This window comes from Phocoena phocoena, chromosome 8 (genome assembly GCF_963924675.1).
Source record: "Phocoena phocoena chromosome 8, mPhoPho1.1, whole genome shotgun sequence".
NCBI lineage: Eukaryota > Metazoa > Chordata > Mammalia > Artiodactyla > Phocoenidae > Phocoena > Phocoena phocoena.
Genome location: NC_089226.1, coordinates 15,767,571 through 15,794,749, shown reverse-complemented (window position 1 = coordinate 15,794,749; position 27,179 = coordinate 15,767,571). Strand labels below are relative to the sequence as shown.

General features: G+C 57.8%; 2 protein-coding genes across 2 annotated transcripts; both read left to right on the top strand.

The window, feature by feature from the left end:
* Positions 1–3,309: 3,309 nt before the first annotated feature.
* Positions 3,310–19,972, top strand: SIDT2 (SID1 transmembrane family member 2). Its single transcript, XM_065882910.1, has 26 exons — positions 3,310–3,525; positions 5,134–5,255; positions 5,567–5,731; positions 5,820–5,865; positions 6,281–6,382; positions 6,491–6,574; positions 7,389–7,488; positions 7,686–7,751; positions 8,680–8,773; positions 9,106–9,158; positions 10,203–10,274; positions 10,420–10,500; positions 11,560–11,678; positions 11,981–12,054; positions 12,163–12,229; positions 12,783–12,856; positions 13,001–13,124; positions 14,229–14,346; positions 14,819–14,955; positions 15,157–15,265; positions 15,498–15,574; positions 15,750–15,796; positions 16,058–16,163; positions 16,794–16,904; positions 18,320–18,433; positions 18,507–19,972. The coding sequence occupies exons 1-26, from the start codon at positions 3,343–3,345 to the stop codon at positions 18,567–18,569; spliced, it is 2,508 nt and encodes an 835-aa protein (XP_065738982.1). The 5' UTR covers positions 3,310–3,342; the 3' UTR covers positions 18,570–19,972.
* Positions 19,973–25,590: 5,618 nt separating this feature from the next.
* TAGLN (transgelin) lies at positions 25,591–26,895 on the top strand. The gene is made up of 4 exons (XM_065883324.1): positions 25,591–25,770; positions 25,875–26,052; positions 26,308–26,410; positions 26,751–26,895. Exons 1-4 carry the CDS (start codon positions 25,591–25,593, stop codon positions 26,893–26,895), a joined length of 606 nt encoding a protein of 201 aa, XP_065739396.1.
* The last annotated feature ends 284 nt before the right edge of the window (positions 26,896–27,179 follow it).

Sequence of the window (27,179 nt, the reverse complement as noted above, 5' to 3'; positions counted from 1 at the left end):
GGGTCTCCATGAGCATTTTTTTGTTTTTGTTTTTGTTTTTTGTTTTTGTTTGTTTGTGGTACGCGGGCCTCTCACTGTTGTGACCTCTCCCGTTGCGGAGCAACAGGCTCCGGACACGCAGGCTCAGCGGCCATGGCCCACGGGCACAGCCGCTCCGCAGCATGTGGGATCTTCCTGGACCGGGGCATGAACCCATGTCCCCTGCATCGGCAGGCGGACTCTCAACCACTGCGCCACCAGGGAAGCCCTCCATGAGCATTTTGAACGGGCCTAGAGGCACATTTTGCCCCCAAACCTGAGGCAGAGTTGGAATGTTTCTCCCCACCCCCAAGCCCAGCCTGGGATTATTCAGTACAGCCTCAGCACCAACCAGCCTATGGCAGAAATGCTCCGGTCCTCAACTTGTGGTCCCCACAGAACCTGGGAAAGCTCCTGGCACAGACAGGGTAGACCAGTTAAATCACATCAGCCTCAGTGGGGAGCTCAAGCTCAGGGTGGCAGTATTTCTTAGAGTTCCAGATTTACTGGGAAGTTTGTGATGAGGGAAAAAGTGAAGTCCAGTTGGAATGTGGAAATCTACATTGACTCTCCACGCTGGGCTGCTGACTGCATGGAGGGCTCATTGTGAAGATACCTCTTGTAATCTGAGGGTCCTCCGATTCCGATTCAGGTTTGTATAGATATGTGGGGTAGAGTACTGGACCAAGGCACAGGGGACTTTAGTGAGCTACTCATGAGCTGACTTTTTCTGGGCTTCGCTCTGCCTATCTGTAAAATGAGGGGTTGGCCCAGGAGTCTGCTAAGGTTCTAGAGTTCTCTAGCCCCTGCAGCTTGCTTCTGTTCTTCATCCTCACGTATGAATGCTTGGGCAGGGGCTAGGTCTAATTCTCTCCCTCACTCTTTGCCCAGTATAACCAGAAGAGTACCTGGTACATAGTAGGTGCCCATTAAATATTTATTGCAGGAATGAATACATATTTATAACAGGTCATAAGCTAAAATAGTCCTCACTGGAACAATGCCCAGGTAGTAAGGCAGGGGCAGGGACTGAGGCTGCTGGAATCTTGCAAGCAAGAAAACCCTGACAAGCCAATGGCCTAGGTGGCTTCATCAGGGTATCTGACCTGGCCTTTCTTTCCCTTTAAACATATCTAATTTGTCTTAGGTATGTTCTTAGAATTTGTGTACACTGTAGAAAATTTATAAATTTTAAAAATATATTAAATGAATGTAAAGACCATCCAACCAGTGATCTTTCTTTCTTTCTTTCTTTCTTTCCTGAACTTGTCTATACTTTTGGAATTAGAGGAAAATGATATGATACATGTTATTTATTTACATTTATTTGTATTTATTTATTTTTGACTGCATTGGGTCTTCGTTGCTGCGTGCAGGCTTTCTTTAATTGGGGCCAGCGGGAGCTACTCTTTGTTGTGGTGTATGGGCTTCTCACTGTGGTGGCTTCTCTGTATGGCCTCTAGGCGCGGCCTTCAGTAGTCGTGGTGCGTGGCCTCAGTAGTTGTGGTGCAGGGGCTTAGTTGCTCCGCGGCACGTGGGATCTTCCCGGACCCCGTGTCCCCTGCATTGGCAGGCAGATTCTTAACCACTGCACCACCAGGGAAGCCCGATACATGTTATTTAAAAAGCCACCTGTAATTCAAGGGTAATCATTGCCAAATTTTATGCAGTTTTCAACGCTTTTCTATGCATGTCTATGTATTTGGAAAACATACTGCTTATATAGTGTCATAACCTGAATTCTCTGCTTGCATGTCCCTTAATGTCTTAAGCATCACTTTCAATGGCTTCATGATAATCGTACATTTAAGCACTCCCTCATTATGGACATTTAAGCTGTTTCCTTTAAGCTTTGTATTATAAGGATCACAGCGATAAGGATATTTGCCCACACTTTTTTTTATCTGTATTTCTTATTTCCTTAGGATAGCATCCCAGAAGTGGAATTATTTGGTCAAAGAGTGTAAAGCTCTTTAAGTTCATTGAGACGTGGTGCCAAACTATTTTGTAGAAGTTTCTTTCTGTTTTTTTGTTTTGTTTTGTTTTGTTTTGCAGTACGCGGGCCTCTCACTGTTGTGGCCTCTCCCGTTGCGGAGCACAGGCTCCGGACGCGCAGGCTCAGCGGCCATGGCTCATGGGCCCAGCTGCTCTGCAGCACGTGGGATCTTCCCGGACCGGGGCACGAACCCGTGTCCCCTGCATCGGCAGGCGGACTCTCAACCGCTGCGCCACCAGGGAAGCCCTGAAGTTTCTTTCAACGAGCTTTGTAGCTGCCCCAGCAGAGAAGAGAAACAGCCCTTCGAGCTTGAAGGCATCCTTGAAGCTGTGTGGCCGCTGCAGTGGGAGGCGGGAACGCACAGGGTTCCTCGGGCATTTCTGTCTCGGATTCCCCTCCACGGGCAGTTTCCTAGTTCTTAGAAATTTTTCTTTTCTTAAGATAATTGGGAGGAAAAAAAAAACGTCCCAGGGGTGGAGGATGTTAGTGGTAATGGCAGTAGTGGTGGGGGTGAGGGTGACCCTTTCGTGTGAAAAAGAGAATTTGTCAACAAGAATCCAACACTTGGAGATCCTTCACGGAAACATCCATCTAATCCAAAGTGAGCTTCCAGAGAAGGTCAGGATAATGAAAGAGGAGCCGGTAACAGGATAGGAGTGGGAGAAGGCCTTCAGCTGGAAAGCGGCGTCCCCTTTAAGACCCAAACCGAAGCCTGGCCCTTTAAATCTGTGTCAGTTTCCCCTGACGTCAGCGGGCGGGCCGGCAGCCCTGCTGTTTACCGCCCCGCGGCGTTGCTCACTCCCCGGAGTTCTGAGCACCGAAGCCGGCGCCCCAGAAACTCGCCGCGCCGCGCGGTGTCGGGTCGCTACCACCTATCACGCCCCTCACCCTCAGACTCTCCTCCTTTCGCGGCCGACCCCGCCGCCGGCTTCCGCTCCCTTCCGCCCTCCCTCCCTCCCTCCCTCGCTCCCCTTTCCCGGCGTCTCCAGGCTCCCAGCAACTAGCCGCCTCCGGGCTGTCACGACCCTGGCGGGCGCCCGCCGGGTCTCCCAGCAGTGCTCGGCCCCTCGCGAGCTGGGGCCCCTTCCTGTGGCCCGTACCCCAACCTCTCCCCACCCCCTCCCAGCCGCCCCATCCCCTCCCTGGCCGCTGGGAGCGCGTCTGCGGCTCCAGGGGAGGGACCGTTTCCTAATCTCAGGCCGAGGTTAAAGTTCTGGTCCTGGTGAGATGCTGGAAGCTGCGGCTAGAGCCGCAACCCGCCCCGGAGGTGACTTGTCGCTTATCGTCGCCGCCGCCGCTGCTGCCGCCACTGCCGCCCGGCCGGGGCCATGTTCGCTCTGGGCTTGCCCTTCTTTGCACTCTTGGTGGCCTCGGTCGAGAGCCATCTGGGGGTTCTGGGGCCTAAGAACGTCTCGCAGAAAGACGCCGAGTTTGAGCGCACCTACGTGGATGAGGTCAACAGCGAGCTGGTCAACATCTACACCTTCAACCATACTGTGACCCGCAACCGGGTGAGGGAAGGGGCTGGGCTCGGGGCTGGTGGTGCGTGGGCTAGCGGACCAGGGTTCCGCGATGCTGTCAGTCCCCAAGAACAGCCGCCCCACTGGGTTTCCCAGAACCACGCTGGACCCTCTTGCCAGCCCTTCTTCCTTTGCCAGGGATGTTTGTTCTGAAGCTACCAGTGGACAGTTTCTGAAGTTGCCTCTTTCCCATCTTCTCTTTGATCCCTTCCTTTCTACCAGCTGTAGTCTGAGCAGGACTGGCCTGCTCCCTACCCAGCACCCAGAGTCTGACAGTGCTGTGGGGTCTGGGAGCAAGGAAGCAGGCTTGCTACTGGGCTTGGCCCAGAAAACCCCAGGGGGATGAGACAGGCCCAAACTGAAAGGCTCTGCCTCCAGGGAGTTATAACTGAGACTCCCCAGGGAAATGAATGCAGGACTTCCCAGGCTGCTGTAACTGCTGGGAACTTCCCAGCCCTCTTCCTTCCCTTGGAAAGACAGCTGGCCTTGTAAGTTGAAGGTGGTGGAGATACAGCCAACCCCAGGTTGGGTGGGAGGGGAGAAGGAGTTTGCCTACCATGGAGAAGCTTCCTCACCCTGATTTCTCTTTCATTTCTCCCCAGCTGTGAGTTGAACATGGGCACAGCTAGGTCTGGGAAGCCTAGACCCCAGGCAGGGCTGAGATTTGGAGCACTCTTGCAGCCTGGCTCACGGTCTCCTGCTCAGCTCTCACCAGGACTGGATTTACTAAGAAGTGGTGGAGTTCAGAATGGGAATCTGATTTTTTTTTTTTTTTCAGAATGGGGAGGGATTGGGTTTTGATGGCAGGCCAGGATCTGCCTTCAGTGCCTGGTTCTCTGAAGTTTGATCTCATCCAACTTAGAGTCCTTTCTCTTTTTGCCCCCATATGTGGGGTTACCCTGAGAACGGTGGCCTCTATCCGTCTGGGAGGTGCTGCCCTAAGGGCTTGGGTTTCAGCAGCCCAATAACAAGCAATTCCAGGATTTATTTTATTTTTTTCTTTAAGCTCCGACTGTCCTATATACTTTCCTCCATAGTGCCAATGGTGGGAGTGTCTCCATTTTATAGTGGGGGATGTTGAGGCTCAGAGATGTGAAGTGACTTTTCCACAGCCCTATCCCTTGGTCAGAGCTAAGGATAGAACTTGGCCTTCTTGGCTTTCAACGATCCCTGTTACCCCACCTCCCCGTGGCCTCTGGCTGCCAGATGAGTTGTAGAATAGGAACTTCCTGGCTCACAAGGAAGAAGGTTGGGGAGCACTTCTTGCTCTCCCGTGTCCCTGTGTGTGCGCATGTGTGTACATGCACGTGTGTGCAGGCATGTGCATCCGTGAACTTTTATAGCAATGGGGTATGCTGGGGATGCCTGAGGTCTCCATTGTGTTTCCCATCCTCTCCCCTAAGTCCCTCCTGGAGTCTGGGGGCTGCTCTGGCAGATGAAGGGGCATAAGTAGCTCCCCAGCTCGACCTGGATGGGGAAAGCACAAAGCCGTCTGCTTGAGGGAGGGCAGAGCTCACAGTCTCTGGAGCCATGTGTTCCCGTGGCAGAATTAGAGTCACCACGGGCTTGACTTAGGGACATTTCTGTGTCATCTTGCAGACAGAGGGCGTGAGAGTGTCCGTGAATGTCCTGAACAAGCAGAAGGGGGCTCCTTTGCTGTTTGTGGTCCGCCAGAAGGAGGCGGTGGTGTCCTTCCAGGTGCCCCTGATCCTGCGAGGGATGTGAGTGGGACCCGGGGACCAGGGAGGGTGGGTAGGCCCAGGCCAGGCCTTGCCCAGAGCCTCACTCAGGGCCTTGTCCAGGGCCCCCGACCACCTGGGTGCCCCTCTGTTTCTCCTCCCCATTCCCCAAGCCAGGAGGCTGGTCAACGGCACAAGGGCCCAGCCAGCTGACCTGGAGCTTGTCAGCCTAGTGGAGGTGGGGTAGGGAGGTAGTGGGACCAGAGCGGAGGAATTGGGGCTCTGCTCCCCTGGAGTGGCATGCTGGCTGTCATGGAACCGCAGTCATGTCTCATCTCTGCCTCGGACCATAGGTTTCAGCGCAAGTACCTCTACCAAAAGGTGGAACGAACGCTGTGTCAGCCCCCCACCAAGAATGAGTCCGAGGTCCAGTTCTTCTACGTGGATGTGTCCACTCTGTCACCAGTCAACACCACGTACCAGCTCCGCGTCAGCCGAATGGATGACTTCGTGCTCAGGTGTGCAGGGGAGAGCGAGGGGGCCACAGGACTGACCTCCTTCACAAGCTCTGGGAGTAACGGTGGGGGGCTCTTCTCTGCCCCACAGGACCGGAGAGCAGTTCAGCTTTAATACCACGGCGGCGCAGCCCCAGGTAAGACCTCCCTGTCAACGGTCCCTCCAGAGGAGAAATGGGGAAGCTTGAACTTGGGGGTGGGAGTGGTCAGCACTCTTTGCCAGGAGTTTCAGGTTGGTTGTACTCTCTGTGGAGGACTCTCTAGAAGCAGGAGCACTTGTCCTAAGGTGGCGGGGAACACACAGTATAGGAAGTGCAGAGACATGGGGTTTGGCTGCCATCTTTCCTACTTGCCCCTTGGGCACTGTCCTGAGTGCCCAGCTGAGGCTGAGGGGAGTGGTGTATGGGAAATGGACCTGCTTGTGGGCAAGGCCTTTCTTCCCAGAGAGCCTCCACTGCCCAACCCTGGGAGGATTCACACTCTTCCCTTCTAGAGGGGCAAAGAGAGCATCCTCATGGGATGGGGCTCTCCCCGCCCTCCCTATGCCCTCAGTACTTCAAGTATGAGTTCCCGGAAGGAGTGGACTCAGTCATTGTCAAGGTGACCTCCAACAAGGCCTTCCCCTGCTCAGTCATCTCCATCCAGGATGTCCTGGTAAGTAACCTGCCCTTTTACTCTCCACCAGTGGATAGCAGGGCTGCTGAAGAGAGGGGACAGGGCCCAGGACCCTGCCCATCTGTCTGTCCCCTCCTCCCTCTGTAGTGCCCTGTCTATGACCTAGACAACAACGTAGCCTTCATTGGCATGTACCAGACTATGACCAAGAAGGCAGCCATCACCGTGCAGGTAGGAAATGGGCATGGCCCGATGGGGGATGTGGCCAGGTGATTAGCTTTCCTAACCCTCTCTTCTTTTCCCCTGCCCCATTCCTACCCTACCCACAGGACTGAGTCTTGGCCGTCCAGTCCCTGAGACTTTGGGTCCCCTGATATATGCAAGCATTGAATCACAATCCCAGTTGCCTTTGGGGACAGGAAAGAGCAGAGTACCCTTTATGGCTGCTCTGTACACTTCATCACCACAGCTGGGAGAGGAAAGGGCCCTGGCTGGTGATGAGGGCTGCCCTTGGCAAAGGCTGAAGCCTGCACTGGGGGCAGGGAGCGAGAGACATATGTTCAGCTCACGACATCTACTTGTGGAGCTGACGGAGGCACCACGGCCCCTCCACTTTTTCTCCTGACTGATGCCCAGGCTATAATAGGGCACCCATGGGTTCCATGATGATGGGGCATACCCTCATTTGCTCACCTGGCAGTAGTGTTAGTGCAGGGTATGGGCTCTGGAGTCAGATGATCCTGGCTCTACCACTTACTGGCAGTGTGACCCTAAGCTAACGTCCAACAGGGATAATGATAGTACTTACTCATAAGGATCTTTGTGAGGATTCAATAAAATAATATATGAGCAAAGAGTTTAGCATAGTGTCTGGCCTGACACTATGTATTCAGGCCAGACAGGGTTAGGTATTCAGAAAAGGATGGTGATGGCGATGACAAATGATGACGGTGCTGTGATGATGGCAGTCATCTTCGTCATCACTATCCTTACCATCCTCCTCATCGTCACCATCATTGCCATTATCACCGTCCTCATCCTGCAGCGCAAAGACTTCCCCAGCAACAGCTTTTACGTGGTAGTGGTGGTGAAAACTGAAGACCAAGCCTGTGGAGGCTCCCTGCCTTTCTACCCCTTTATAGAAGGTACATTTTGTGCCCTGGGCCTGGCCAGGGGTGGGAGGGCTTGGACACTTCCTGGGAGGTAAAAGAGCCTGTGTGGCTGATTGATGGATCTGATGGGATGTGGGTTTATGGCTCCAGACTCTCCCAGGCCTGGTCCCACCAACTCTAGCCAAGCTCCAGGCAGGTGCTGGTTTGCCATTTTGCCATTTTACTTCCAGATGAACCGGTCGATCAGGGGCACCGCCAGAAGACCCTGTCAGTGTTGGTCTCTCGAGCAGTCACGTGTGAGTGTGGATGGCTGAGTGGGGATGGCCTGGCCACTGGCTCTTCTTTCAGGCCTGGGGTAGGGAGTGTTCTCTGAATGGGAAGGGTGAGGAGGACCTACTCGAGCAGGCTGACAGGGTAGGAAGGAGGAGTGGTCTTGGAGGGCTTCATGACGGGGGGTGGGGGGGGCGGCAGGAGGGTGAGTAATGTGCTTTGGAGCATCCATGAGTAAAGAGATTGAGGGACTGAGTTCTAGGTCTGTCTCTGCCACTGTGGGCAGTGTAATCTCATTGAGCCTCAGTTTCCCCATCTCTGTAACAGGAGTAATAGAATCTGTTAGTCTCTATTAGTCTCACTAAGTCGGCTTAGGACAAAATTAGTAGGAAAGTTCCAGGCCCCTTAGTCATGCTCGATAAATGTTTACTGAGTGATTGAATAGAGCCCTTTGTAAACTGGAAAGTATAAGATAAAAATAAAGGATTGTGACGGAAGGGGAAAGAAGCTGCCTCTCCTACATGGATTCCTTATTCAGCACATTTGATTTGAGTCCCTTCTGTGTGCTTGGTGCTGTGCTCTAGCTGTGGTCCTGAGGGTGCCCCTGTCTAGAGCCTGTTGCTATGCAGGGTGCCGAAGGCTGTGAGGAACCCAGGACAGTCACTGTGGGAGGTCAGGGCAGAGAAAGCCTCCTAGAGGACACAGCTCCTCAGCTGTGTTTTGAAGGTTAAGTCAAGGAGGGGTCTTGGAGAAAGAAGTCGGGGAGGAAGTTCTAGCAGAGGGAGCCGTGTGAGCAGAGCCAGGAATCATGTCAAGTTTGGCATATTGTTGGCACTGGCTGGGTCATTCCACCTGCGGGGAGACGTGGAGAGAGACGAGCCTGGGCCCTGCGTGCTGTGATGGGCAGGCTTGGGAAGTACTGGTGTATTTTCCTTCCCATTTCCCTGCCCACAGCCGAGGCCTACGTTGGCGGTATGCTCTTTTGCCTGGGCATATTTCTCTCTTTCTACCTGCTTACCGTGCTCCTGGCCTGCTGGGAGAACTGGAGGTAAAGTGGGACCGCTGGGCCCTCCCCTGCTCTGGGGTAGGTCAGGCATGGGGAAATGGCCTGGCAGGATCTGTGTGGCCCTGGATAATCTCCATCCACGAGGCATAGGAATGCAGGTCCCTGTGAGGGTCTGAGGTCCCTGGGCCTCTGCTCTGGAAACCAACCCCGCCCCTCAACCTTCTTCCCGCATTGCTTCCCAGCCGGGGAGGACCCCTGGGATCATGGATGGAGGACAGGGTTATGGGGTGGAGAGGGTGGAAGGCAGGCCAGCCCAGCATAGGAGGGATCCTCCGGCTGCCCTTCTGGTTTGTCTCTGGATTCCGTCCCTGCAGGCAGAGGAAGAAGAGCCTTCTGGTGGCCGTGGACCGAGCCTGCCCAGAAAGCGGTACCTCCAGAGGGTCTGGGTCGGTGGGCTGTTTGCTTTGTGGTTTGGTGGGGATAGTGGTGGATGGTTCCCTTGGGGGTTGGAGGAAGAAGGTCCCACTGAGGGCTTCTGGATGTTCAGACAGGGAGTAACACTGTAGGTGGAAATGGGGCTGGGACAGTGTGCCTCTTGGTCCCTAACGTGACCGTCTTAAAGACTGTCACTTGATTCATTCAGTGTCTGAGTCTAGGTACGCTGTCTGCCGCTTCAGAGAATGCGACTCACCGTCTCTGGGATTATTAACCTTTCGTTCTCTTTCCCCTTCTTCTACTCCTCTCTCTCTATCCTCCCTCCTGCTTGGGACCTTCTTTCTCAGCTTCTCTCCTTGGTAAGCTCCAGGTGCTGTGGGCGGAGGAGCTGGAGTCCAGAGTGGGGAGGGGGAGGGGAAGTAGAGGGGTGTCTGGGTGGGACACGGGCAGGCCGATGCTGGTCTGTCCTTGCTGCTGGTAACTTAGATGGTCAATTCCTTGACTTTGCTGTCTTTCTAGGGAGGAAAGAGGGGGCTGAGAGTTTCCAATGGGGCAGGTGGTGGTGGTGGGATAGGTGTCTGCTGGTATAGGTGCTTATTCCTTGCTGCCGCCATGGCCCCTCTGTGTCTCTCTTTGGATTCTTCCTTCCCCCTTCTCCCTGGCTTGCAGCCTCTCTCTGCTTCCAAGGCTAAGGGATCCTTGACTTCTTTCTTTCTTTTTCTTTTTTTTTTATGACTCATAAATTATAGTTTATTGAATTTTTAGAAACAGAATAATTAAGCATTGCAAATTTGTTTTAACATTTCTGTTGAAAAAACTTTAAAGTGTATTACATACATACTTTAATAGCCACAATATACTCTATGATATTTAATTTTTCATGGTAACAAAGGGCTTTGAGTATTAATCAGTATGCTAAATACTAAACTACTGTAATATGTGCAAGAGATTTCCTAGTACATTATTCTCATTTTAGCCCGGTAGCACCCTGCAGGTGAGGAAGGTAATGTAAGGGGTCCCTGACTTCTTGTTGCAGGTCACCCTCGGGTCCTGGCCGATTCCTTCCCTGGCAGCTCCCCGTACGAGGGCTACAACTACGGCTCCTTTGGTACGCGTCCGCACTTGAGCTCATGCTTGCCCACTCGCCCGTCACCACCTCCAGGGTGGCCTCCTCGGCGCCCCCTGGAGACGGGTCCAGAGTCCCCTGCCCTGAGGTCTCTTCTGCCTGCCTCACCATTTACTATTCCCTACAGAGAATGGTTCCGGCTCCACTGGATCCACGGACGGTCTGGTTGGCAGCGCGGGCCCTGGGGACCTCTCCTACAATTACCAGGGTGAGTGGGCCAGGCGGGGCAGAGCTGTGCGGTGCAGGGCTGGTGCTGGCTGCATGAACCGTGACGGTGGGAGGTTGCCTCTTCTGCCAGACGCTGGAACCAGGGAAGGGCTTGCTGTCTCCCCACCCCTCTCCTCCTTCATCCCTTCCTCCTTGGTCCCACTTCCCCGGTAACTTTCCCTTTCCTTTGAAGGGCACGACCAGTTCAAGCGACGCCTCCCCTTTGGCCAGATGCGGCAGCTGTGCATTGCCATGGGTAGATGTGGGGAGGGCGAGTGCTGCTCTACCAATCAGCTCCTGCCAGGGCGGTTGACTGGAGCCAGAAGGCTCTAGGACCAGAAAGATGCTTTGTGCATGGCTTCCCCATCTAATGCCCATCTAATGCCAATAGCTCGTGTGTCTTTTGAGATAGGCAGGCACTGGCCCCTGATGCTGGCAAGCTGGCATCCCCCAGGCCAGATATTCTGGTTGGCTGTTGTGTTTCCCAGCACCTCACTCTCTGGCCTTCTGGGGCTCATGGGCCGGGGTGTCATGTCCTGGCCCCAGGGGCCTTTGGTCAGCAAGGTTACAGGAGGAAGCTTCCGAAGGCACAAGAAAAGAACAGGATAAAGGATTAGAGAGGAGGCAGCCTCTTACCCTTGCCTGCACCCCAGGGCCCACTGGGTCTTTACCCAGTGGGGGCCAAGGCAGTGTCTTCTCAGAACCCACACAGCTGGGCATCTTCTAATCAGCGTGACTTCTGCCAAATTCAGTCCTGCTGCTCGTGTCTGGGGCCCGGGGTCTGCTTGGTGTCCTGGCCTGGAAGCCTAGCTCAGTGAGGCGGCAGGGCTGGAGCGGTCCCTGTTTGGTGGCCTCTTCGCAGAGTCCACCCTTATTGCCCTCAAGGACTTAGGAGCACCCGATACCTCCTCCCCAGGCCTGAGCCCACCTCTAACCCCGCTCTGAGCCCACAGTTTGCCTCTTCCCACTGCCTAGTAATTGTGACAATTGTCCCAGGTGGGTGGGGACAGACCTTGGGTCCTGTGCCCACTAGGTTACCCTTCTCCCCTTTCTGCCCCAGACCATTCCCTTGATCCTGTGGGCACCCGGCCACGACTGGACTCCATGAGCTCTGTGGAGGAGGACGACTATGACACATTGGCCGACATCGATTCAGACAAGAATGTCATTCGCACCAAGGTGTGTCCCCACGTGGGTTGGCCCTGGTCACGGGCTCCCAATGAAGGGAGATTGTGTGTTCAGCCCCAGTGTATCTCCCCACTGGGTGGCATGTTATGAAAGCAAAGGGAAGGAGCTTGGCTGGGGTGGCACAGATTCCAGGGGAAATTGACTCAGCTCCCAGCCCTCTGGACTGCCCAGAACCCGGCCCGCTGGAATTCTGGCCTGTGGGAGAGAAGCGCCCCCCATGTCCTCCTCTAACCTGGGCGAGAGGGGCTTCTCTGGGTCAGGGGGGCAAGGGGCTCACTCCAGCTTCTCCCCAGCAATACCTCTGCGTGGCTGACCTGGCACGCAAGGACAAACGCGTCCTGCGGAAAAAGTACCAGATCTACTTCTGGTGAGTGGGTGGAGCAGGCCGGCCTTCCTGTCATTGGCAGGACAGTGCGGTGGGTTCTCGGGTTCTTCCTCGGTGCTGCCACCTCACCGCCACCCTCCCACTCCTCAGGAACATTGCCACCATTGCTGTCTTCTATGCACTTCCTGTGGTGCAGCTGGTGATCACCTACCAGACGGTGAGCGGGCAGGGGCCGGCTCCCCAGGGCCCATGCTAAATGCCCTCGAGGAGCTGCCACAGGCTGGGACAATGCCCCAGTGCAGAGCCTTCCAGCCTGCGGCTTTGGAGCCAGCACAGGTCCTAGGTCATGGGTCCCAGGTTCCCATCCCAACTCTGCCTTACCATCTGGGTGGCCTTGAGCAAGTCACTCAACCTCCCTGAGCCTCAGTCGGTTCATCTGAAAAATGGGGGCAGCATGCCAGCAATGGTGGCACCTCCCCCAGGTCATGGGGATTTATGAAACAAAAGTGCTGGGACTTTGTAAGTCTCGGTTTCCCTTCCCTCTTCTCTGTACTGTGGGGCAAGAACCTCCGTCATGGTCATGCCTCAGGGTTTTCAGCCACACCTAGCGAGGGGGGCAGTGACTTTACCAAAAGTGGGGCTTGCTGGTGTCGCGTGCGCACATGTGCTGGCGTGGCGGCACCTCCCACCCGTTGCAGAACGGGACTGGTGGTGGCGCAGGCTGTGGACTGGGGCACTTTAGCAGCGCCCCCTCCCTGCTCCCGCTGCAGGTGGTGAATGTCACAGGGAACCAGGACATCTGCTACTACAACTTCCTCTGCGCCCACCCTCTAGGCAACCTCAGGTGGGGATCCACTTGGGAGGAGGCCCCTTTTCCCGTCGTACGGTGAACCAGGGCAGGGGCAGGGGCTCTGCAAATGCCCGCCTCGGGTGGGGAAGTGGCCAGGGCATGAGGCCAAGGCAACGTGCCCGCTGTCGCCCCTTCCAGCGCTTTCAACAACATCCTCAGCAACCTGGGGTACATCCTGCTGGGGCTGCTCTTCCTGCTGGTCATCCTGCAGCGGGAGATCAACCACAACCGGGCCCTGCTGCGCAACGACCTCTACGCCCTGGTGAGGAGCGCTCGCCTGCCCGCTGACGCCTCAGACCCTTCCTAGCAGGCGGGGCCCTGCCCAGCCCTGCACAGCCCTGCACAGCCCTGCACAGCCCTGCACAGCCCAGCCCTGCCCTGCCCTGCCCTGCCCTGCCCAGCCCTGTCCAGCCCTGCCCTGCCCAGCCCTGCCCTGTCCAGCCCTGCCCTGCCCAGCCCTGCCCTGCCCTGCCCTGCCCTGCCCAGCCCAGCCCTGCCCAGCCCTGCCCTGCCCTGCCCAGCCCTGCCCTGCCCTGCCCAGCCCAGTACTGCCCAGCCCTGCCCTGCCCAGCCCTGCCCTGCCCTGCCCTGCCCTGCCCTGCCCAGCCCAGCCCTGCCCAGCCCTGCCCTGCCCAGCCCAGCCCTGCCCAGCCCTGCCCTGCCCTGCCCAGCCCAGTACTGCCCAGCCCTGCCCTGCCCAGCCCTGCCCAGCCCTGCCCAACCCTGCCCTGCCCTGCCCTGCCCAGCCCTGCCCTGCCCAGCCCTGCCCTGCCCTGCCCAGCCCTGCCCTGCCCAGCCCTGCCCAGCCCTGCCCAACCCTGCCCTGCCCAACCCTGCTCAGCCCAGCCCAGCCCTGCCCAGCCCTGCCCAGCCCTGCCCTGCCCTGCCCAGCCCAGCCCAGCCCAGCCCAGCCCAGCCCTGCCCTGCCCTGCCCTGCCCAGCCCAGCCCAGCCCAGCCCAGCCCTGCCCAGCCCTGCCCAACCCTGCCCTGCCCTGCCCAGCCCTGCCCTGCCCTGCCCAGCCCTGCCCAGCCCTGCCCTGCCCTGCCCAGCCCAGCCCAGCCCAGCCCAGCCCAGCCCAGCCCTGCCCTGCCCTGCCCAGCCCAGCCCAGCCCAGCCCAGCCCTGCCCTGCCCTGCCCTGCCCTGCCCTGCCCAGCCCAGCCCAGCCCAGCCCAGCCCTGCCCAGCCCTGTCCAGTCTTATCCTGCCCAGCTTTGTTGTGCCCAGCCCTGCCCCGCCCTGCCCTTGCTAAATACCCACTCTACCCCCCATCCCACTCCTTTCTCATGATCTCCCTCTTTAGGGCCCCTTCCTTCCTCCCTTCCCGCCTTACCTCATCTCTCCCTTCCCTTCTCTCTCCGCAACAGGAATGTGGGATCCCCAAACACTTTGGCCTCTTCTATGCCATGGGCACGGCCCTGATGATGGAGGGGCTACTTAGCGCTTGCTATCACGTCTGCCCCAACTATACCAATTTCCAGTTTGGTGAGCGGGGCCTCCCTCTTCCCCGGCTGAACCTCAACAGGCATCTGCCTCAGTCTGCCATCCCCATTCACCCGCAGGGATTGGGATCCCCAAGATACAGCCATGTGGGCGACTCCAGGGCTGGAGGACCTGTGTGAACACGCATCCTAGCTTGTAGAAAATAAGCGTCTGGATGCTATTTCATGCATCTCTCAAGCCTCTCCTATGGAAAGGCACGTGCACGCACTGAGAAAACAAAGAGAATTCAGATGCGGTCCCCGATCTCAGAGGGCTCGGACTAAGTTGTCCTTGTCGTCAGGGGAAGTCAGACTGTGGGTGACAGCCAGTGGGGCGGCAGTGGGGCGTGGCAGGGACAGTTAAGGAGCTGCAGTTCCAGCTTTGCTCAGTGGCTGTGACGAGGTGTGGGGACCGGGCTTCCGTGCCTGGGCTCCGCAGATGTTTCCGTAGCTCACGTCCACGTCCCTCCACCTAGACACGTCATTCATGTACATGATCGCGGGGCTCTGCATGCTGAAGCTGTACCAGAAGCGGCACCCAGACATCAACGCCAGTGCCTACAGCGCCTATGCCTGCTTGGCCATCGTCATTTTCTTCTCTGTGCTGGGCGTGGTGAGGCCCCGGCCTGCTCTGCTCACCCGTAGGAAAGGTGCACACGTGTGCACACACCCCCGTCCACCCCTGCAGGAGAGAGCCCTGCTCCTTCCCTAAAGTGCCCTCCCAGCCTGGTGGGCTTAGAGCCGGCTCTCCCAGAGGAAGGGCGGGCCGGGAGAGCAGCTTTCTCCTCAGCCCTGCCTTTGGTGGCCCCAACAGGTCTTCGGCAAAGGGAACACAGCATTCTGGGTCATCTTCTCGGTCATTCACATCATTGCCACCCTGCTCCTCAGCACACAGCTCTATTACATGGGCCGCTGGAAGCTGGGTGAGCGCTCGCCTGGGGCCTGCTGGGGTTGGTGGCCTCGGGGACCTGTTCTCACGGGAGACTTTTGGGTTCTGCCCTCTCACAGGGGGCCCAGGGAAGTCACTGGGTACGGAATTCAATGAGGCCTTGGCACAGCTGTGCCCCCGAGAGGCCCTGGGTCCTCTCAGCTGGCACAGACCAGGGGCCGGGACAAAAGGGTGCCCGTGCCTTTCAGCACCTTCCCTTGTTACAGACTCGGGGATCTGCCGTCGCATTCTCCACGTGCTCTACACGGACTGCATCCGGCAGTGCAGCGGGCCCCTCTACGTGGTACCTGCCCAGCTCCCCGGGCCCCTCCTCCTCTATCTCCACTCTTCCTCTTCCCTCCACTGGGGGGCACTCGGAGCGCAGCTGAGAGCCCAGGGGCGGGGTGGGGGACCCTCTGACGGGCCTCCCGCCACTTCTCTCCCCGTCTCTCAGTTCCCCTGTCTCTGCTTCCCTCCAGGACCGCATGGTGCTGCTGGTTATGGGCAACATTATCAACTGGTCACTGTGAGTCCGGCCGTCATCTGTGTAGCCAGGCTGGGTGGGCAGCTCCGTGCTTGGCCAGCCATGGGCTTCCGTGGGGAACATGGACAAATTTGGGCATGAGACATGGGGGCCGGAGAGAGAGGTGTCGGCCCCTGGGGTTCTAGAATCTTCTGTGGGCCTCTGAACCCAGCCCCACATCCTCATAAAACATGGGTTGGTGGGGAGGGAGAGCCCTTTCCTTGCTCCTCCCCTGCTTCACCAGCTCTTCCTCCCTCCTGCCAGGGCTGCCTATGGGCTCATCATGCGTCCCAATGATTTTGCCTCCTACTTGTTGGCCATTGGCATCTGCAACCTGCTTCTTTACTTTGCCTTCTACATCATTATGAAGGTGAGCGGGGATGGCTGAGCCCCTCAGCCAGCTGCTCTGCCTTGTGGGGAGGGAGATGGGCACAGCCTCCCTGGGGCAGCACCAAGAGGGAGTGAGAATTTTTCTGTCCATCTCTCCAGGCTACTGAGTCTTGAGGAGGGGAGAGGCTAGTCTCTTGCACGTACTCCCCGGGAGCCAGCTATATCCTCAGACCCGTTTCCTGAGCCCCTTCTGTATTCTAAGTATGGCCCGTAGAACTGGTAGCACTTGAGGCCACAGCTGGCAAGAGCCCCGTTCTGCGGAGAAGGGGTTGAGGAGGTGGGGCTTGCTGAGTCTGTGTTGGGCTTGGGCCTCCGAGGGCTAGGCGCTTCCCAAGGGCCCCTCGTGCCATCCAACGTGAGAGGAGCCCCCAGGCCATACACCCCCCAGCACAGGGTTCTGGGCACATGGATGGAGGCCCAGCCAGGGTGGACCTCAGGGGTGAGGACACCAGGCTGCTAGTGTAGGGACAAGTTGAGCTGTGTAGGGTGATGGGATGGATCCGGGAAGGCTTCCTAAAGCATGCATCCTGAAAGCCTGGGGCGGCGCTTCAAGGGCAGGCCGGGAAGTGGGGCAGGGCCCTCAGGCTGCTCTTCCCCATCTTCCCCCCAGCTCCGGAGCGGGGAGAGGATCAAGCTCATTCCCCTGCTCTGTATCATCTGCACCTCGGTGGTCTGGGGCTTTGCACTCTTCTTCTTCTTCCAGGGGCTCAGCACCTGGCAGGTGAGTGGTCCTCCTGCCAAGAGGCTACGGGAGTCGCCCACAGGCTCGTCGTGAGCCCACAAACGGCCAGTTCTCTTTTCAAAAATTGTTTGTGAGCATCGCCCGTGCTTTTCACAGCTGCTTTCTCATTTCGTCCTCCTACCGTTCACCATGCCGGCGTGGAAGTATCCCCATTTTACTTATGAGGCAGTTGAGGCTCAGACAGACCCAGTGACCTGCCCAAGGTCACACAACCAGTGGTGGCACAGCTGGGGTGTGAAGCCAGAGGTGTCAGGCTCTTCCCTCTGCCTCGTAGGGCACCTGCTGTGATCAGAACGAAGTCTGGCAGCGTCTCTGCCTTTGAAGCACTTATAATCTAGTTCCAGAAAGAGAGAGACTGTCAGTTCCTGGCTTTTCTTTACAATATGGTACATGAGATGAAGGGTAATAGACTAGACAGGTAGGGGATGTGTAGGAGGGCAGAGGACAGAAAGGCTTCTGTGAGTTAGGAGGTCCAGGAAAGCTGCTTAGAGGAGGCAGGGCTTGCTCTTGGCCTTTAGAGACCCTGGCTGATGGGGAAGGGCCCTGTGGCCCAGGGGTGCCATGACTTGAGTAACGAGGCAGAGGCAGCTTAGGGGTCAGTGACTGCATTCGCTTGGGAGCCGGGTAAAGACCGTGAGCTCCTTGAGGGCACTGCGGAGCTTTCTTGGTCATCTCTGTGGTCTCAGCATATGGCACAGACGGCCCCCAGACACAGAGTGAGGTCCAGCCAGTGTTTGCTGGACGGAGGTTGAGGAGGTAATGGCGGACCTCGAGGGCCTCGGGTCATGGCCCACAGGTCCTGGCTACTGCCACCCTCGGGCGGGGCTGTGTGAGCTGACAATAGTGCTTTGGAGAGAAAGTGAGCTGGGAGGAGCCCTGGAGGATTGATTGGAGCCGGGGGCGGAGTCCAAGGCAGGGAACGGAGTTAGGAGGCTTTGGTGGCCTTCTAGTCCTTCAAGGGAATCATGACCAGTGCTCTCAGGGAGCAATCTGCAACTAAAGGCCAATTCTTAGATGTGGGAGATGAGGGCAAGGGGTGAGCCTGAAAAAGGGTGCTCTCCATGGGCTTCCCTGGTGGCGCAGCGGTTGAGAGTCTGCCTGCCGATGCAGGGGATACGGGTTCGTGCCCGGTCCGGGAGGATCTTACATGCCGCGGAGCGGCTGGGCCCGTGAGCCATGGCCGCTGAGCTTGCGCGTCCGGAGCCTGTGCTCCGCAACGGGAGAGGCCACAACAGGGAGAGGCCGGTGTACCGCAAAAAAAAAAAAAAAAAAAGGGTGCTCTCCCAGCCTAGGGCTGGGGCTGGGAACGGAGAGTGCCTGGAGGGGATGGGAGCTGGTCTGGCCCAGCCTCTCCTGGGCGGTGTCAGCAGGCAGCTCTCCCTGTTCCACCTCAGAAAACCCCTGCAGAGTCACGGGAGCACAACCGGGACTGCATCCTCCTCGACTTCTTTGATGACCACGACATCTGGCACTTCCTCTCCTCCATCGCCATGTTTGGGTCATTCCTGGTATGTCGGGGAGGCTGGAGAGGGGGCGGAGGTGGCCTCCTTTCCTGGGCTTGACTCCGCATCCGCCCTCCAGGTGTTGCTGACACTGGACGACGACCTGGACACAGTGCAGCGGGACAAGATCTACGTCTTCTAGTGGGAGCCGGGCCCCTTGCTTCTCTCACTGGGCCCTTAGCTCCTCTGCCGCACTGCCCAGAGCCTCCATAGTGCCAGGGGCGTGAGTCCCAGCCCGGCTGCCCAGTGCCAGGTGGCCGTGGGACAGCGAGGTCCAGCCCAGGCTTGGCCTGGGACAGTCACAGGGTGGCCTTGAGCCTTGTTCCTGCCCTCTGCTGGGGAGGAGGCCTGCTCCCCTGAAACCCTGGATGTTGGCCAAATTGCTGTTTTCTTCTCAGCGTTGGGGCCCTCCACAGGTCCCCGTCCGTCAGCTCTCTGTCATCTGCAGAAGAAAGGAGGGAAGTGTTGCCTGCCCATCTCATGCCTTGCATTCTGCCCATCCTTCCCCTCCCCCCTGGCTTGGGACCCAAAGCCCTTTCTTCTTCCCCGAGCTTCCACTCCAGGGCCCTGGTCTGGGGCCTGATTCTCTGTCCTGCACCAGGGTTCTCCCCACTACTCCTGGGTCTGCACCTGGCTGCCATCACTGCCCACTCAGCTCAGCCAGGATGGATGGGGCTGTCGGATTTTGGGGACCGGCCAGCTGGTGCTGGGCTTTTGGTGCTAAGGGCTGCGAGGGGTCCCAGGCAGTGCTGCCTCCTACCTCTGACCTGTGCTCAGGGCTGGCTCTTTAGCAACGAGCGTCAGCCCACATTGTCAGAACCACCTTTGATCGAAGGACTGAATTCAGAGGTCACTTTCGTATCCCGTCAGCTCCCAGACTGATGTTGGCACCAGGATTGGAGGGAAAAAGCAATTCACTTTCCTTCCCTCCCTTTTTCTTTCCAGGCCCTTAGTCCTGCCAAGCCCCAGTTGGGGGCCTTTCAGTGCCATTGACCCTGCCCAAGAATGTCCAGAGGCGAAGGAGGGGAGGTACAAAGAGCCCAGCCCGGCTGGCCTCCTCCACGGCCACGGGAGCCCCAGTGCCTATCTTAGAAAGGGGCTCAGGGAAGGGACATGACATTCCCCTCTATGTCCCTGGTTCAGCCTCACTCTAGGACCCAGGGCTGGCTCCTAAGTTTCCGTCCAGTCTTCAGCCAAGTTCTGTGTCAGTCGCACACATGCACACATATGAAATCTTGGAGTTTACACTGAGTTGCCCCAGCTCTGGTTCCCCTGGCTGCTCTGCGCCTTGGATCCTCTTCGCCCTACCTGGTCTGTTCTAGATGCCAAGGTCGAGGGAGGTCAGGTCGGGCCTCTGCCTTGGGGATGGGAATGTGTTTTATTCTCCTCAGTTTGTTTTTATAGCTCTCCTTTGGGCTGGGGAGAGGAGGAGGGAGGGTCTGGATCTTTTTTCAGAGCTCCGTTTAATGTCTGTTTCCATGCTATGGTTGCATTTCTGTTTTCTATGAATGAGTCTGCATTCAATTAAAGAAACAACCAGATGCAGTTCTTGGGCCCATCTTTGCTCCCTCTTTCTGGGTGAAGATGTTGAGAATGATGGGTGGGGCAGGGCGCCCCCATTTCCCAGGTCTTCTGGTCTACCTTTCTCTTCCAAGCCCCAGTCCCATCGGGAATAGCAGTCCCTCGATGCCCTCACGTTTTTTTCTCTCCTTTGAGCAACGGCATCAATTCAGTCAACATTTACCAGGGGCCTGCTCCATGCCAGGTGCCATGAGGGTGAAGAGGATAGCGTAGTGAAAAAGCCTTAGCTGTGCCATCTCACCTCCGAGAGTCTCCCCTTACCTGGCAAATGGCAGCAGCCCCCGCCCACCTGGTCCCCACCCACCAGTCAGACGAGCTTCACTTCTGATCTGAGCCTCTCCCAGCTCGGCGGGCTGCAGGCCGCAGGCACAGGCAGTACTCCCTGACCTGCTTTAATGGACAGGTGGTACTCTGGAAACACCAGATGGTGATGGATGGTGGGAGAGTGGGCATGTGGATGACATGCAGGCTCCAAGAGGAAGGAGATTTGAAATGACCCTGGAAGGTTGATTTAGATTTCCGCAGGCTAAGGAGGACAAGACGGGGAGCGGGTGGGGGTGGGAGGGGGCGGGGAGCGGGGAAGCTGGTGAATTCAGGACACAACCGGAGGTCTGGGCTCCTCTCTAGCCGATCCCCAGCTCCTCTCCATGCTCTTCCCCGCAGATGCCACTAGGGGGCAATATAGCTCTTCGCGCCACTAGGCTCTGGCGTCGGGAGCTGGCTGTGGTGGGCAGACCCTCCCTAGACTGCCTGGCCCGGCCGTCCCTCTCCTGGTGATGCCGGGTGTGTGGTGGAGAGTGTTAGCCCCTACCTGCCAGGCTGCCCTAGGATGGGGTGGTGCCAACAGCAGGCAGGCCAGAGACCCCACTGGAGGCCTCTCACCTTCCTTCACTTCCTATCCGTTCCCGGTACCCCACCACCACCCCCGAAGCAAGATTTGAGCAGGTCTCCTTCCTGGGTGATGGGGTCCAGTCTGTTTTCCAGGGTGGGTAGGGACTGTTTAAAAGGGAGGGAGGGATGATAGCAGCCTCTGAACCTCCTACCCCAGTGTTGGTGTCTCAGGCCCTAGAGACCCCCTGGATGGGGCCAGGGTCAACTGAGCTGTTGCTGAACCCTCAAATCCCACCCCCAGCTAAAGCGTGGAACTCAAGACCCACCCCAACTGTAAACTCTCAACCTGAGCAGGGGGCGGGGTGGTCGGCAGGGATACCCAGGTTCTGCCACTCAAGACTTACCACGTGACCTTGGGTAAGATGCACTCCAAGCCCTTGTTTCCTCATTTGTAAAATGGGATAGTAATTTCGCTGTCATGATGCAGCTGTGAGTATGAAACGAGCGGATGTGCAAAGTGCCCGGTATGTAGCCCGTCCTCAGTAAAGGTGAGTTCCTGTCTCCCACTGGAGCCAAAAGCCCCTGGAGGAGAGCGTGGCTGCTTAGTACCCCACAAACCTCAGGGAGGGGGGCCCCTAGCCTCTTTCCCTGGACGGCCCCCTCTTGAATTTCCCCCTCCCCTCAAACTCGGAGGCAGGAAACAGTGTTGAAGGAGCAGCCGTAAGTCCAGACAGCAGGGAAAGCCTTCATGGTCCTGTCCATAAAAGGCTTTTCCCGGCTGTTACCCGCCGGCAGCGCGGCCCCGCCCCCGCCCGCTCCATCTCCAAAGCACGCAGAGAATGTCTCGGGCAGCCCCCGGTAGACTGCTCCAACTTGGTGTCTTTCCCCAAATATGGAGCCTGTGTGGAGTCACTGGGGGGGCTGGGGGTGGAGAAGGAGCCAGTTTCCTCTAGCAGGGAGGGGACCGGGGTGAGCCAGCAGCGGGGAGGCTGACATCACCGCGGTGGCAGCCCTTTAAACCCCTCACCCAGCCAGCGTCCCGTCCTGTCTCTCCAAGTCCAGACAGAGCTCACTCCTTCCTGCGAGCACCAAGGAACGCCTGTAAGTACATCTGTCCCAGGGATGGAGGGGAGTTGGGCTGGGGCTTGGCAGTAGCGGTGGGTGTATCGCTGGCAAGGCCTCGGGTGCCCTGCCTGGGGCAGCCCCACCCTCTTCCAGCACGCATTCCTAATCTCCACCTGCGGAGCTGGTCCTAGCTTGATGGGTGGGATGGGGTTGCTGGAGTCCCGTATCTCTTAGACTGGGCAGCCTTGGGCTCACTGAAATGCCCAGGGAGACTTGGTTGGTGCAGAGGGATTGATGGTGGAAACCTGGGAACTGGGGTGAGGGAGGCTCCCCATTTTCAGCCATAGTCACACCCACGGGGGTGTGATAGGCTCCAGGTGGTGCTGGTTTAGACCCAGGTCTTGTAGTCGGCTATCTACCTGGGAGGATGTCCGAGGAGGTGAAGAGGCGCGTGGTACACCAGGGCTGGAGAGCAGTGTCCCACGGGTGGGTCCCCAGGTCCTGAGCAGCATCAGAGAGCCCCTGGGTAGCCACTGCGGCAGTGGGCAGGACCACAAGACTCGTCTTCTGGAACAGGCTGGGGTGGCAGGGTGCAGGGCCAGTGAGAGAGCTGCCTTTCCAGGCACACAGCTCCCTCCATACTCTGAGTGGGAGCCCCCACCCCACCCCCGGGCAGAGGCGTGGGGCTGAGCACCGCCAGGAGCTTTGGAATGATAGCCTGGGTGATGCAGGCAGGGCCAGGCAGGGCCTTCCCCAAGGGTCTGGCTGCTTCCCCTCAGTGGTGGCTCTTCAAAGGGCAGCAGTGAGTCGGAAAGGTCTCCCCTGTCCCCAGAATTCAGATGGGCCACCCCTCCTGCCTTCTCAGGTCCACGTGTGCTCATCCTACGTGCTGTGTCTTATTCTGAAGAGAGGGGCACAGCAGTCCTGCAGAGACCCCTGGTTCTGCCAGTTTTTCTGGGTTCCTGCTGGTAGGAGGTGCCAGCTTTGCAGTTGGACTTGTATTTTTCTCAGGGGAGGGGAGGCTGATGGAGCCGCAGGCTAGGAGGGTCAAAGCAGAGCCTCAGGCTGCCCTGTCCATCCTGTCCCAGGAGGCTTTGCCTAGAAAGGCCCCTGGGTGGGCCGCCCTGCCGCCCTCGCCCTCACCCTCACCCTCTCCTCACCCCTCCCCTCCCCAGCAGCTCCAAGGTGGGCCTGGGGAGGGCTTTGTCAGAGGACTTTGAGGGATTCATGGAACCTTCCACTTTCAGACTCTACCAGGAGGGAGGCGGGGTGCCTTTCATCCCCCTTCTTTGTTCTGATCAAAACCCAAATGTTGTCTCTGGATCTAGGGGCCGCAACTTTGTGTACTTGTCACTGTGAGCCTTGACACCTTGACTGTCCTGAATCTCCTGAGACCGGAAGCTAGGGGTGGGGGACACACTGCTGGCACCCTGTTCCTCACGGCCCAGCGCGAGGTCTGGGAGGGGAAGGCAGATGGGAGGGGAGGTGGGGAAGGGAAGGCAAGAAGGTCTGAGCATGGAAGGTGGGGAGGGTGGTGGTGCCCGGACCACAGGGATGCGCCTTGCCTGCCTGGGATGGGATGGTGAAGGCTGAGATGAGGAGGGAGGGTGGGAGGCCAAGACGAAGGATGGCCTGGTCCCAGCTGCTTGTGTATTTTGACCACAGTTCTTCACCCAGGAGTCCTCGGGAGGTTGGGAAGCAGGGATGAGACACACAGCGGGGTGGGGAAGGGAGGGACTTGGCCTTTGAATTCTTTGGCCCTCACTTTACAAATAAGGAAACAGACTCAGAGAGAAGTGAGTTGCCCAGTGGCTGGAATTTAGAGGAGCCCTTCTTTTTTTTTTTTTTTTTTTTTGCGGTTCGCGGGCCTCTCACTGTTGTGGCCTCTCCCGTTGCGGAGCACAGGCTCCGGACGCTCAGGCTCAGCGGCCATGGCTCACGGGCCTAGCCACTCCGCGGCATGTGGGATCTTCCCGGACCGGGGCACGAACCCATGTCCCCTGCATCGGCAGGCCGACTCTCAACCACTGTGCCACCAGGGAAGCCCCCTTCTTCTGTTCTTCCTCTCAAATTTCCTTGTCCCCTCAGGGAATGATTTTGAACAGGGGTGGAGGCTGCAGCCGGAAGAACACTTACTGTTTTTCACCATTTGGTCAGGGGCTGGCTTTCCCAGGTTGCTACCAGGAGACCAGCTCTGGGGACGAAGGACTGACATTCTGAGGAGCTCCGCTGAGGGGCAGGCAGTGTGTTCGGTAGCCACAGACAGGGCCTCATGGAATGTTCCCAGCCCTCTGGGGTAGATAACACTATCCTCACCGCAGAGACGAGGCATTCGAGCTCAGAGGAGTTGTCGGTTGTAGGGAAAGAAGGGCCGCGCAAGTGCAGTTTGGCGGCTGAGCTGGGCCCATGTGAAGCGATGACGTTCACTGCCTCCCATGGGGGTGGGTGGGGAGAGGGACTCAGCTCTGATAAGACAGGGAGTTGAGGAAACGCGCTGACTACCTCCATCCGCAGACCATTCTCTCCTCCCAACCTCCGACCTCTCTGAGGGCCAGGGGAAGGTTTGGCCTCGTTCCGTTCCTCTTCGAAGGGTGAACTCTGGCACCACCGCAGGCTGATACCTGAGGCAGGTCAGGTTCCTCCTGGCCGGCCACATGCCGGTCTGCCCAGCCGCTCCGGCAGCCTCCCCTCCCTTTGTCGGGCTCTCCTGAGCGAGGCCAGCCCCAGGCCCTAAGGCAGTAGCTGCTGCTGGCCTGGACGGGGAGGGCTTCCCATGCTCTGGTTGGCAGATTCTTGGCTCACGTCCCTGGAGAACTCTGGCTTCCTGGTTACTCAGGCTCCCACCGTGGTGAGAGCCTGAGGGCACGAGGGCCAGCCGGTGGGTATGCCAGCTCGCAGCCCTCTCTCATCTGGCTCCCCGGGGAAGTGCAGCTTCTTGGCCCAAAGCTCTTGGCCTTTGCTGGTTTCCTAGCCCTTTCCAGGGGTGGGTAAGCTTTGGCCTCTGTAGCTGCAGGCAGGAGGCTGAGCTGAGCCGGTAGAGAGCCTATGTGCTGGAGTTCCCACTTCTGGGAGAAGTGAGAGCTGGAGATACCTCCATAACTTCGGGCAGAGCCGCCAAACCGCCTCACTGGACAAAGACATCTGCTGGCTTTCTTTTGAGGGGCAATGTGACCTCTTCCGAAAGGCCTCTGCAGTGCCTCCATGGTCAATCTTGGCAAAGAAAGAATGCTCTAGACCAGGGGTTATCAAACCCATGGGCTAAGTACAGCCTGCCATCTGTTCGTGTAAATAAAGTTTTATTGGAACAGAGCCATGCTTACTTGTTTACACACTGCCTAAAGCTGCTTTGGTGCTACAGTGGCAGGGACCTTATGGCCTGCAAAGCCTAAAATATGACCGTCAGTAAAATGACTGTCTGGTTATTTACCAAAAAAGTTTACTAACTCCTGCTCTAGACTGCCAAAGATCTGGCCTCCAAGTTCAGAGAGGCTCCGTGGACTGAGGGGACGAGCTGGCCCAGGTGAGCAGTGCCATGGAAATAAAACCAGGAAGCAAGGGGAGGTAGCTAACCGGCTAGGGTGTTTGCCCAACACAGAGCTGGAAGACCTGCCTGGCACCAGGGACAGCAGAGCTGTTCTCTGAGCCTCTCCCTCCTCCGGCTTGTGCTGCTTTAGCTCCCCGCTAACATGGCCAACAAGGGTCCTTCCTACGGCATGAGCCGTGAAGTGCAATCCAAAATCGAGAAGAAATACGACGAGGAGCTAGAGGAGCGGCTGGTGGAGTGGATCATAGCGCAGTGCGGCCCCGACGTGGGGCGCCCGGACCGTGGGCGTGTGGGCTTCCAGGTCTGGCTGAAGAATGGCGTGGTGAGTGGCACCCGGGGCAGGGGGGGCTGGGTCCATGCCATCCTGCCGGAGTTGTGGGGCAGAACCCCCAAACCGAGTGCCAAGCTCCTTTCTACACCCGGCAGATTCTGAGCAAGCTGGTCAACAGCCTGTATCCGGATGGCTCCAAGCCGGTGAAGGTGCCTGAGCACCCGCCGTCCATGGTCTTCAAGCAGATGGAACAGGTGGCTCAGTTCCTGAAGGCAGCTGAGGACTATGGTGTCACCAAGACGGACATGTTCCAGACTGTGGACCTCTTTGAAGGTACAGAGAGAAGAGGGCTGGAGGCAGGTGGGGGACAGGAGGGTGAGGCAGGGACGAGGGATGATCAGAACTGCCGTGATGATGCCTCTGCATGGCAGGAGTGGGATACCCTGGGGTCTACTGTGCCTCTTTCGATTTTAGGACCAACTCTGCCCCGGGTTGGCCAATTTTCTGAGAGGTGTGGGCAGGCTCTGCCTTGGAGTCCTGTTTACACAGTCCTGAAGATCATTTCCCCTCCCCTCTTTCTTCTCACAGGCAAAGACCTGGCAGCGGTGCAGAGGACCCTGATGGCCCTGGGCAGCTTGGCAGTGACCAAGAACGATGGACACTACCATGGAGATCCCAACTGGTTTATGAAGTATGCGCCACCAGGGTTTCCCTGCACCCTGAGCTTGGGTCTCTGCAGGAGACGGGCTAACCCTTTAGTACAGTGATTTGGGGAAGCAGATAGCCAGGAAGGTATGAACTGAAAGTCTAGGATGGGGGGAAATGGGTCCCTAATACGTCTTGACTCCTCCCTTTCTACCCTCCTGTCTCAGCCAGTCTCCATAGCCTGTGCTGTGGGGCAAGCTAGATAAGGAAACGAGTGGTGAAATGGGGAGGGAATGGGATCGGCCTAGGAAGTAACACAGGAAACCAAAGATGGGTGGAAAACACACAGTCCTGGCAAGTCTTTGACCTGGTTCCTCCTCTCCTAGGAAAGCCCAGGAGCATAAGAGGGAATTCACAGAGAGCCAACTGCAGGAGGGAAAGCATGTCATCGGCCTACAGATGGGCAGCAACAGAGGGGCCTCCCAGGCTGGCATGACAGGCTACGGCCGACCTCGGCAGATCATCAGTTAGAGGTGGAGGGCCAGCCCCCGGCCCCGCCCTCGCCCAGCTCGCCGGCCGCAGCCCTCCCGCCTCGCCAGCCTCACCCACATCCGTGTAGTTCCTTCAGCCCCGGCCAAGCTTCGAGGCTCCGTCACTGAGCAAAGGTGACTGCACTTGGGCAGCTTGCCCGCACCCCTCAGCCTCAGCCCAACTTCTGACCCCAAAGCACTGCTCCCCTGGCCCACCTCCCACCTCCCCGGCCAGCTCCACTGTCTCTCCATCCCGGGCCGAGCAGGGGAGACGTGGGCTGGCAG

What these genes read in the sequence shown, in the direction of transcription:
- SIDT2 (XM_065882910.1), top strand. Translation starts at nt 3,343, where the DNA reads ATGTTCGCTCTGGGCTTGCCCTTCTTTGCACTCTTGGTGGCCTCGGTC. An exon ending in TTTCTACCCCTTTATAGAAG is followed by an intron (nt 7,489 to 7,685) that starts GTACATTTTGTG and finishes TTTTACTTCCAG; the next exon opens with ATGAACCGGTCGATCAGGGG. An exon ending in CACCCTCTAGGCAACCTCAG is followed by an intron (nt 12,857 to 13,000) that starts GTGGGGATCCAC and finishes CGCCCCTTCCAG; the next exon opens with CGCTTTCAACAACATCCTCA.
- TAGLN (XM_065883324.1), top strand. Translation starts at nt 25,591, where the DNA reads ATGGCCAACAAGGGTCCTTCCTACGGCATGAGCCGTGAAGTGCAATCC. An exon ending in TCTGGCTGAAGAATGGCGTG is followed by an intron (nt 25,771 to 25,874) that starts GTGAGTGGCACC and finishes TACACCCGGCAG; the next exon opens with ATTCTGAGCAAGCTGGTCAA. An exon ending in GACTGTGGACCTCTTTGAAG is followed by an intron (nt 26,053 to 26,307) that starts GTACAGAGAGAA and finishes TTCTTCTCACAG; the next exon opens with GCAAAGACCTGGCAGCGGTG.